The following is an 11,649-nucleotide window of genomic DNA, read 5'->3' as shown; positions in this document are numbered from 1 at the left end:
TGTGTTTGGCAATATACAAGCAAAAGAAACCTTTCCTTGAGGTGCTTAAAATGGAGGACATTTAAACAGATCTTCAAGCAGATCTGCAGAATCCTATTTGCTGTGATGGTGTAGGAATCCGAGTATGCAGCACTTTTAGCAGCAGGTATCATGAATCATGTACTCAGAACCGTGCACAGCCCTATTCCCTATGTTATTATTTAGTTATTACTGCTTTTATTTACACCAGTCTCAGTGGTCTGGGGAGAGCTTCCTTATGGTCCTCACTGTTAAGCTGCAAGCTTCTAACATGCTTTTTTTCATTGCTGTCCTGAAGTTCTCCTTGGTGAAAACAGATCTCTTCACTCCAAGTGTTTCTTCCTCAACATACTTAGACTTCAAGACAGTTCTTTCAGTAAATTTTAATGCAGAAACTGCCACAATTCTTATAATATGTTTTCAATGGCAGCCCGTGGTAGCAACTGTTAAGTTTTTTTTTTTTTTTTTTGCTTTAGCTCTGCATTGGCACTTTTTGGGTGCTAAGATTTTATGTAATACTATCTACCTCAGCAACTCAGTATCATGAATGCCACAGTCACTTTTATCATAACCTCATAACCTCCAATGTAAAGGTACAGATGGAGTTTTCAGGGTTGGGAGCTCTCATTTTGAGTGATACAGAATTTTAAGCATAAATGCCATCTTAATTGTTCATTTTCTTTTCAGATGCCAGCTTGCTGTTGTTAGTATTTGCTGGTTCTAAAAAAGGGAAGATATTTTTTCATATTTAAGTTACACAGATGAAAGTATTTATTTTGACAATGGTAAGAAATGGCCAAATATGGGAATAGTTACCTCTCTGTTTCACTGCCACGGAGTGATGATGATTTATCTTCACAAAGACAAGAAAAGGCAGAAAAGAAAAGTGCAGCTGCAACATATTTGCTAGAAATTAGACAAGTGTTAGTTGCTAAACAGTACATGCTGGGAATAAAAATCAAGGTTTTAGTAAGAAAAGGAAAAGGAAAAGGAAAAGGAAAAGGAGAAACAAAGAAGAAAAGAAAGAGAAAGAAAAGAAGAAAAGAAAAGAGATATGACAGACAAATGAAAACAGGAGTTTAAGGAGATAAGCTCTCTCAGGCAAGGAAGGACAAAAGAGGGGATGATAAGAAAGAACAAAAGAACAATAAAAATTTCTGATTTGATTGTTTGTTGCATTGCATACTCATGTTACCTTCCTGCCATGTGTCCAATATTGAATGGTTGAAGAAGGGAAATGTAGCAGTGCCTCCAACTTTTTAGGCTAAGATGAGCAGGGCTATTGTTTTCTAGAGGCAGCTGTGTGAGGGAAGGTGTTACCATGCTGGGCTGTCAGCGTTTTCTCCTCTGCTGCTGAAGCTCTTGCACTGCATTCCTTGACCCATTTCAGTCAGGATCCCCCAAGTAAGCACAGACCTGTCTGCAGGCATCAAGTCCTCCAGGGAGGATGAAGAATCCAGGATTTAATGCAGGGTTTTTCAACTTAAACACTTTGGTAGAAACAGTCTGGCCCCACTAAATCAAAATCTGCTTGGGAAACTGTATAGCCTTAATGACGTGTCTTACTTTATCTCACTAACATGGCAGCAAAGAGTTCATAGCAATAGCCACTGCTATAGTATACACTTACCACCAATAACACATGCTGAAGATGTTATGTGATTAGCACTGTTTCTGGAGGAGGGGAAAAAAATTAAACAGACAAGTTAACTACTTTGGGAGAGGGAAAAACTCAAAGTAAAAAGTTCTCTTGCATTTTTTTCTTTTTATAATCTGAAATTTTTCTATATTGCAATAATAAAATACCAAAGATGAGATTTGTAAATAAAGTACATTATCAAATATTAACAGAATAATTTAACTCCACTAAGTGCAGAAAGAATGGGGAACAAAGGATTTAGCACAGAATTAGAGATATATATAAATGTTAAGAGGCTTTTATGCATAGAGAGGCTAAATTACTCAAAGGACAGGATTTTACTAAGCCCAGCCAGAAAAAAATATTTTATTATATTTTCTGAAGCCTAATGGAAGGTGAAAAAATAATTTCTTGGGTAGAGAACAAATGTCAGCCTGTTATTTTTGACACCTAATTGGACATTTGTTTCACTTCTGTATTCTGTCTGGAACAGCATGTTAGAATTTTTAAACAGGATCACTGAAGACAAAAGTGGGATGTACCCTTGGAAAGATGGAGTCCTACTTTCCTTTGTTGTTATTTTAAGTACCTAGAATAGATGGCATCTCATGGAATGATTGGATTCTCTTTGCTTTTCCAGACACTGGCCATGTGAAACCCTCAAAACCCTCACAAAAAGCACCTCACCAGATTCAGCCCAGCCTGAGAAACTGGAAGTTATTTTAGGTGTGTCCTAGTAAAAAGCTTTCAAGAAGCATATTTTAGAGAGGTGTCAGCTGCTTTGTCTTGCTATGGTTTTTCACATCTTCTCTGCAACAGTACATAAATTGCTTTGTTTCTTCAAAGACAAGATTACAACAGCAAATTCAAAGAGTGGTACCATGGCCTTTGAGAAGGAAAGAAATCAGGTGATTAGCTCGGAATGAACAGTAAGGGAATTTAAGATACAGAACAAAAGACAAGGTTCAGTCCTACTTTTGGGTTGGAATGGGTAGGAGTGATCCCTACCGTACAAATCATCCTGTGTATCATCCACTGAGAGCATTTAGAGAGTCACATCCCAGAAGTGTATTGAAAAGCTGTCAAGAATGACTGATTTAATGAACTGTGTTAACACATTTGCAGGAAGCACCAGATTATAATTTGCTTTGCCTTAGTGACATTTTAAGCAACTGAAAAATTGCTTTTAATGGGAGTATTAAACTGTACCATTTTATCAGCTTTTGTGATAAGAATCTATTTTGAACAAAATTTACTAAGTTCCTGATTCCTTAGCTGTGCTTCAGACACTATTTTTGAAAAAATATATCCAACATTCTCTCTCCAAGTTTTGCCTTAATGTTTTAACTTAGATATATCCTTGCAATTTCTAAAGACCTTTTTCTTCCTAATATGTGCTTAACTGAAGAGGACAAAATACTTCATTTATCACCTGGTGGGGTAACTCACCTGAAGCTCAAGGTTCATGAACACATTTTGAGTGGTTAAACAGGGATTTTTATTTTGTGATTTTGTTGCTTTTGTTGTGATTGGACACAATAAAGCAACTAACAAAGCGTGGGGAAACACTTGACTGAACAGGAAAATGATTTCAAGTTGGTAATGGTCAAGGAGCTGCCCAACAAGATTTCATACTTATCATTGCTTATTTTATTATCTTAGTCAAATCAAGATGTGGGGGTGGTAGGGAAGGGCAGCAATTGAGCAACCAAACTCTGCATTTCTGACCATAGGAGGCCCTGCCTGTGCTCAATCTGTGTTCTTGTGAGTCAAGTATGAAGCCTCAGTTGCTATGGATTTGTGTTTCACTAGTCTGTAGGACTGTCAGCTGAGAGTTTTGGGGTTTTTTTTGTTTTTTGAGGTTTTTTCTTTGTTTTGTTGTTGTCGTTGTCTTTTGTTTTGTTTTTTTTTTCCCCAATAACTGGATACTTATTAGGTTTGTCTTCAAAGCAGATTTTAAAGTCAGTATCAGGTGCAACCATCCTGCAGCCTTTCCTACTACTGAGCCACACAAACAGTTCTTCCCTGTCCCATGCATACTTGAATAAAACTTTCTGTGTTGTTGAAAGATCTCCCCTCATTTAAACCTCACAGTTATTGATACGTGTGGGAACAATGCTTTTCATTTCCTGTCTTTCTCTAATTCACCTGGCTTCTGTCTCCTGTTGACAATGTGAGGGGCACTCAGGAGCAGGCGTTTCAGGGTTTTAGTCCTTATTGTCTGGCATGTTACTACATCAAGGCATGTGATCTTTTGCTGGCATCCCACGGGTAACTCACAATTCAAACAGTTAATTTTTACCCCACTTGAAGGCAAGAATGGGACTTAAAGAATTGAGAAAGCTAGTGAGTCCCAGAAATTGGCTTGTATCCAAGAGTCCAGGGAACCTACAAGAAAAGGAGGTAATTCAAGCAATAGGAGTTTGTTGATTTTGGCTTTACAGGAGGAATTACACATGGAACACTGAGTAAATTCAAAATCAGGGTATAAAAATATCAATAAAAGAGAAACTATAGGTGATGGTATTCACATCAACTTATTAACGAAGAAGAATCTGCAAGCTTGAATACACAGAGAAGTGCTTACATACACAGGGCTGTGCCGGAGCCAGCATGCCGAGAGGCTCGAACCCCGCTCCGGCCGGGCCAGCTCCGCCTGCGGCCGCCTCTGCGCCAGCCCGCAGCTTCCCGGGTGAGACCTGCGTGCATATAACACATATATATAAATACACGAATATACACAGATACAGGGGGTTCCCAGAACGCCCCTCGCTTGGGGCGGCCGCGAAGGAGAAGCCACAGAAGGAGCCGGCTCCCCGGACCGCGGGGAAGGGGCGCACCCCACCTGCAGCTCAGAGGGCAGGAGGGAGAGGGAGGCGGAGCGGTTCCCATGCCGTCGCCTTCGGAAAGCAGCCGCGGCTGGGAGCGGGCGATGGGCGCGGGTGGGAGGGAGCGGCCGCCGTCCCCGCCCGCCCCTCTGCCCGCGGGCCGGGGGCGATAGCGCCGTGCCCGCCCGGGATGCGCCGCGGGCGAGCCCGGCTGCCCCGGGGGAAGTTGAAGGCCGGGCCCCCACGGGCCGCTCGGCCGGCTGCGAGGGGGCGGGCGGCGCCGGGCGCCCGAGGAGGAGCCCGAGCATCCCGGCGCCGGGGACAGCCGGAGAACGGGCGGCGAGGCTTCATGGGCTGCTCACGCCAACATGGTGCTCGCCCTCAACGGCAGCCACCTCTACGGTAACCTGCGGCCCCTGGTGCTGGAGGAGCCGCGGGCGCTGAGCGGCGGCAGGATGATCGCCGGCTCCTGGCCCCCGCGCAGCCTGGCCAAGCTCGGCCCGTCGCCCCCCCCGTCGGCGCTGCCCACGGCGAGCCCCCTCCCCTCCAACGACTCCCAGTGCGGGGAGCAGATCCTCAGCTACGGCAGCGCGGAGAAAGTTCTCATCGGGGCCGTGCTGTGCCTCATCACCCTGCTGACCATCGCCGGCAACTGCCTGGTGGTGATCTCCGTCTGCTTCGTGAAGAAGCTGCGGCAGCCCTCCAACTATCTCATCGTCTCGCTGGCCCTGGCCGATCTCTCGGTGGCCCTGGCCGTCATGCCCTTCGTCAGCGTCACCGACCTTATCGGCGGGGAGTGGATCTTCGGGCGCCTCTTCTGCAACGTCTTCATCGCCATGGATGTCATGTGCTGCACGGCCTCCATCATGACCCTCTGTGTGATAAGTATCGACAGGTGAGAGAGCCCGAGCCCTGCCCCGGCCTCCCGCCGCTCCGGGGACCGGCCGTGCCGCTGCCCGCAGCCCCGGCGCGGGGAACCCGCGCTGAGCGGTCCCACCTGCGCTCTCCTGCCTCCTCCTCCGGGTCCCTTGGAAATGAGCCGTGCTCAGAGCAGGGAGCGAGGCGAGTGCCAGCCCGCAGCCTCTCTGTTCGAAGGAGCCCGCCGGAGCAGGGTGAGCTGCCGCCCAGGTGCCTGGTTGTCCCTCTGGGTAACTTCCTTGCTGCCGCTCGGGAGCCAGGGTGTCAGAGCAAAACCGGACCTAAACTGTCACCGCTTACCATGGCTCTATGCAAGTAAATAGGGCATTTCCAACTGCTTTAAAATTTGGAACATATGTCTTTAAACTGCTTTATACCCCAGGTCGATTTGAGCTGATTCTTTCAAAGGACAGTGCAACCTCACTGGGTTCAGTGGAGTTTACCAGACCAGAGAAGGTGCAGTAATTATAGCTTCCTAAGGTTTTATCTTTATTCTAGGACAATCCCAGAATAGCTCAACTTAATTTTTGACAGATAATGTTTTGTTTGAAGGAAAAATTACTTTCAAATGTTTGCTTTTTAAAAATTTGCACCTGCTGTCTTAAAAACCAAGTTATGCTCATTGGCATTTAGCTTCTTCCAAAAGATACAGTCACTGGGGCAACAAGGAGGTGTGTACACACTGGAGAAAAATATCTTAGGTGTTCAGTTCTGATGTAAAAACCATACCAAAGAGCCCACATTTGCCTATGCCAGTCCTTTACAGAGAAAGGCTGACAGATTCCTTTTTTCCCGTGCAGGTTCTATTCTAGAGTAAGTTGTAGTCTGTAGCTTCCCTTTTCTACAGCCTAAATTCTATGCCGAGAATTTTAACAGCTAGAGAGTAATTTTTCATTAAAATTTCACGCAATTGGCCAAAACTGAAAAACCTCGTAACTAGACTTTAGAAGTAGTTTACCAACTCTGATACCCAACAGCAGCCTTGGCTGTTTACTTCAGAAAGTTTTAAGAAAAGCTCTGCATTAGGTTTCTGCAAAGCAACAATCTTACAAAAGCGATTCCTACAGTAAATGGAGGTTGTTTCCTATCAGGAAGCATCACAGTTTGTGTTAATTTCAGAACTTTGATTTCTGTACAAGCATCCTCTGCTCTAGTACTTGTTATTTAGTGACTTCTATATTGGCCAGCAGTTATCTGAATGCTGCAAAGCATCTTGTAGCAATGAAATCCACACACAGATTTTGACAGTATGTAACGGTCTGTGTTCTTGGTGTTGGTTTGATTTTTTTAATTGCTGTTACATTGACATTTGCTTAATTTTAATTTATCTAAGTTGATTTTTAAATTTAATTCCTGTATTACAAGAGAATATGAATATGCTTATTTACCTTCCCAATGTTATTCTCTGCCTTTCTATTCTATTTGTAAGATAGGTGATTTCATTTTTACACTCTCTCCCCATTAAGTATTTCTATTCTTCGATTGTTCTTATGTCCATCTCTGAGCTCTCCATCTCCATTTCTACCAACCTTTTGAAAACAGGTTAACATAATTAAGCTTTCTTAAGGATGTGTGATGATTCAGTCTGTAGCACTGGGCTTTTGCTCTTTTTTATTTCTTATTTTAACATTTGAGGTCACTGCTGTGTGCTGAACAGGGGCTTTGACTGAACTGGTGACACTGATTACTGCATCTCTTGTTCTCTCAGTTCTCCCTCTACTCCCCTCTCCCCCTAAAATACTAACAAGAGATATATCTCTGCATTGAGAAAAACATAACCACTTGTAAATGGCTGATTTTCACCAGCTAGTGCTGATTTAAACTAGAATTATTCTCTTGTCTTTGTGTTCTCACTTCTTTCACTGAATGTTTCTTGAACACCATCTCTTCATAATTCATTATACTGTTGTCTGCCACCTACTTGAAATTAAAATTCTGTGACTTATGATGCTTAGCCTCTGTCACCTAAATCCATTATATAGTTGAGATAGCGGGTATCATAAATAAAAGGAGACAAGCCAGCTATTCATTAACAAAATGTCTCTACTACTCGGCAATAAAGAATTTAAAAATCTCCATGATTTGTAATCCTATTTGAAAATAATTAATCTTATACTGCTGCAATACTGCTAAGCCAGCCAAATATTAGTTTTGGATATTAAGAAATCTTTGAATAGAGCATATCTACAAAATATGCAAAGCAGGGAGGGAGGCAGTATGGAAATCAAATGTATGATGGAATGTTGCCAGTATAGCTTTGGTAATGGTGTTAATGTAATGGTGCTGTCCTATTGGCAGTTGTTCTTGTATGTAGTTAGGAAATCCTTGAATGATCACTGAGGAAAATTTATCTCTGAAAACACATACCTCCAGTTTAAGTTTTGTTTGTGTTACAGGAGCTGCAAATCACAATGCACGCAGTGCAGGGTCAGACCATTTTCACAAGGACCATTTTTCCAAGGCTTTGGTGAAACCACTTCCATGTTTTCTGTTATGAAGGAAGAGAAGATTACCAGTGATACCTCCCTTACTAGTCTTACCATCCCAGGGCAACTTATACAAATACAGGACCAGGAAATTTCAATCAGAAATTCCAGAAGCAGAGAATGTGAATGAAATTCACTGTCCTTCAAGTTGGCCACTATCCTGAGGCATTTAGATGTACTTAAATCTTGAAGATCCTGAGGTTACACAGGAGACATTTCTTTAGGAACCAGGGTTAAGACAGGACAAAGAAATTTTTTTGAAATGTAATTAAGAATTGCACTGTCACCCGTCTCTTTAGGGGACTATAGGAAACTTTTGTTGTGGTCCAGTAACATCTCTCCTGAAGTAAAAGATGAGGCTGTTGCAAGCAGTGCAGAGAGAACAAATAAATTGGCTATTTTAAAATTTGTTAAATCTCTAGGTTCTTCCTGAAGCAGATATGAGAATCAGGTATATAGTTGAAAGAATATTTCTATTGAATTAATCTTAAAGAACCAAATTTGTTACAAACTGTTAGGGTTTCTAAAGAGAAACAATACCTTTTATTAAACAAACAATTTAGTTAGTAAAACAGAGGCATTGAGAAGCTTCCAAGAAGGATAAAATGAGTAAATTGAAAAGGATTTTTGATTTGTTTGCCTTGCACAAATATGTGCTACTCAGCTTATGCCACTGAGAGCACTGAAATGCCAGCAGCTGGCAAGCCTATTGCTCACAGAGAGATTTTGCTGCACAGCCCTTAGTGGTGGATGTGGTTTTTAGCTGAATATCTCGGCTCCTGAAAGAAGCGTATTAGCATAGAGTATACAAATGGGCTGGCTTCATTCTGTTGGAAAAGCTTGTGTTTTTTTCCTAGTTAGACACACCAAGCACTTCTTGTACGTTTTAAGTTGCTTCTGTTCTGAGTTGTGCAGACTATAAGGGTGCAAAGCAGTTGGTGTGATGTTATGGGGATATCTAACTTTGCACAAGGTGCACAAGGAAGCAGCTAGGTTGAAAAGGTTATTTGATTATCCACAAAGATGTAAATTTGCAGACATTTGGACTATTGTGCTTTTCTTCAGATTCTATCTTCCCTTTTGTTCCACAACATAAAAACCTTCACAGATCTTTGTCAGAGGGACATGAGACGAACAGATATTTTAGGTATCTCTATCTTAGTTAAGCCCTCCCTTTGGAGGAAGGCTATCTGCTTACAGATATCTGCTGTCTGTCAGAACTAAAACAGATATGATGGAGAGACAAGAGTATTTCTGCCTTTTCAAATTTTTAAAGGATTAAACAAGCAAGACAACTTGATACAACTTGATACTCAGCCAGTGATTACCTTTGCTATTCTCTCCATCTGTGATTTGAGTATTAGCTCTGTAGTAGGAGCTACAGAGGCTTTTGTGGGATAATTGAACAGAATTGAATTCTTCTTGAAGAATTGCCTATTAGTGTGTTGGTATATTTTTTTCTTTTGCTCTTAAAGCTCTACTTTCCTGGTTCTGAATTAAATAGATTATATCACATCACAATTCCTTTACGTTCTTTACATTTAAGAGTGAGAAAGCATTATGAGTGAATTATGAGGGATGGATACAAACCACATCTTAGTGGGGAATGAAAAAAAAAAGGGAATTAATTGTGTTTGAACTGGTGGTGTTTTCATGCTGATTCATCATGCTGTTCTGACCCAAGATAGCTACAGAAATGCTGTTTTGGAGAGTATCCACAGGATAACTGCATAAGTAGCAATTTTTAATTCAATTTAAAAATAGTTCTTTGGCTTAGAAAGTGATGAAGAAACATAACTACTCAGATACAGTTGAAGAATTATAACACTTTCCCCACACCCACACAAGTAATGAAACACTTTTTGGGGAACTTTTTCAGTCTGTATCTTGGCCAACAATTCACGAGTATACCAGGCTTCCATTAAATTGATGAGAATTTAGAATTTCTATGCAAATAATTGGGCCTTTTTGTTGGTCCTGAGATGTTTGTATACAAGGATCAGCTCTCTCTCCCTGCCTGTGTTGCCACACTCCAAGCATGAGTAGTTATGCTTCTCCTTAGAATGAGTCAGTCCCAAAAGTTCACTGGCTTCTTGAGTTCTCATCCCATGTCTAAGAATTGTGCAGACCTCAAATTTCCTCCAAAGAAGAATTTGGAACAAAATTTCAATGAAGATCTAGGCACTTTCAATAGAATCCAGATGTCTAAATTCTACCTACATACCAAGCTGATAATACGACCTGAAAACTGTTAGCAATTTGCTAAACCTAATGGCAGCTAGCAGTCCTTTGTAGCTTCCTATTTGGTATGAAGGCTTTTTCTGCCTCACTGCCATGGGTGGAAAAGGCAGCAGTCTGTTCTACCAACCCTGCTCAGATCATTCACAAAATCCATGTAGAATATATATGCAGAAATAGCTATGAAGAAATCCTGCCTGTAATATATTTTGGATCTAGAACAAGCATAGATGGCCACCAGTAGTGCCACTCATGAGATTTCGTTTAATAATATCTGTATATATTTACACAGGAATAACTGACAAATGAGGAAAAACCTAAAAGGAACTATAGGAAAAGAGTGTGATGAAGTTATTGCAGTTAAAGCCTATATTGTAGGAGAAAGTTTTGAGATCAGTAGGGCAGCTAATTGCTAATAACAGCCATCCTCACAAGAGCCATTTTTTTCATTGTTTAGCCTGATAAACAACAGTACTCTTTTTGAGCCTATAAATAACTTGTCTAGCTTATGAAAGGCACAGCATTGATAAACTAAACTAAAATGAAAAAGAACAGATTTGGTCTTACTCCTTTCCATGTAGTTTTTCTAATGGAGTCTGTTTAAGGAATGTTCCTTAAGCTGATGTAGTTTCTTTTTTGCAGAGAATTTATTGCTGAACACTTAGGCAATCTCCATTTCATTATTTATGCGTAAAAAAAATACAATATAAATTTTGTCCAAAATTCGGAGATGAAGTTCAGTTGGAAGCTGGGTGCATTAAGCAGTACAGAGCAGTGCAATGTTTATCTGTCACTGAGAACCCCCTCCAAAAGCATAAATTAATCTGGGGGGTTTTGTTGCACTACCATTTCTTTAGGTACCTTTCTGTGACATCTTGTGTCACAGGCACAGGAAAGAGATGCAGTTACTTACAGAGTAACCAGATTTTAGCCACAAGTGTTGTTTCATTATGTCTCTGCAGACAAATTAGGCTTCATGAACACACTTCCAGATGCACAATAAGCAGGTGGGAAATAACAAATAAAAGATATTTTGTAAAGCTGATGGACTATTTTGTGAAAACTTAGCCCAGGAAAAAGTTTTAACATCAAAACGAGTGGAAGTTTTGTCCTTTTGCAGAGGAAAAAGGCATAAGGTCTGAAGTTTGCTGGGTGTGTCTGCACAGTAGAGGCTGACAAAGTTTGGGAAGCAAAAAGATGCTGTAGAAGAAAAATCTCTAGATTGGTTATTCTCTTGCTGTTCTACACCAGGTGCATTTAAGCAGTGTTACTGCAAGGGAGTCCCCAAGTGTGGAGATGCAAGGTGACCCAGAGGTGGCAGTGCAGAGGGGGCTGCAACTGGTGATTGTTCAAGGTGCATCAATGGGGACCAATAGTTCACTGAGTAGCAGGAGATTTGAGATTAAACCACGTTGACCTGAATGCCTTTTCTTGAAACTGGATGTTGCATTTCCCCCCACATTTGAAACTATCTTCTGTTTGCTCCTACCAGGGTTTAAGACTGGATGAGTTTTCAGAAGTG

General features: G+C 41.5%; 1 protein-coding gene across 1 annotated transcript in view; it reads left to right on the top strand.

Moving 5' to 3' along the window:
• The first annotated feature begins 4,270 nt into the window (after positions 1-4,270).
• HTR7 (5-hydroxytryptamine receptor 7) overlaps positions 4,271-11,649 on the top strand; it is a 29,152-nt gene continuing 21,773 nt past the window's right edge. Inside the window, 6 exon segments of the mRNA XM_030241397.2 lie at positions 4,271-4,349; positions 4,402-4,557; positions 4,560-4,607; positions 4,610-4,664; positions 4,666-4,720; positions 4,722-5,380. Of these exon segments, the coding sequence (XP_030097257.2) occupies positions 4,271-4,349; positions 4,402-4,557; positions 4,560-4,607; positions 4,610-4,664; positions 4,666-4,720; positions 4,722-5,380 (1,052 nt within the window).

Source organism: Serinus canaria, chromosome 6 (assembly GCF_022539315.1).
Source record: "Serinus canaria isolate serCan28SL12 chromosome 6, serCan2020, whole genome shotgun sequence".
Lineage (NCBI taxonomy): Eukaryota > Metazoa > Chordata > Aves > Passeriformes > Fringillidae > Serinus > Serinus canaria.
The sequence above is the reverse complement of the archived record's forward strand: the minus strand, read 5'-3'. Positions and strand labels throughout refer to the sequence as shown.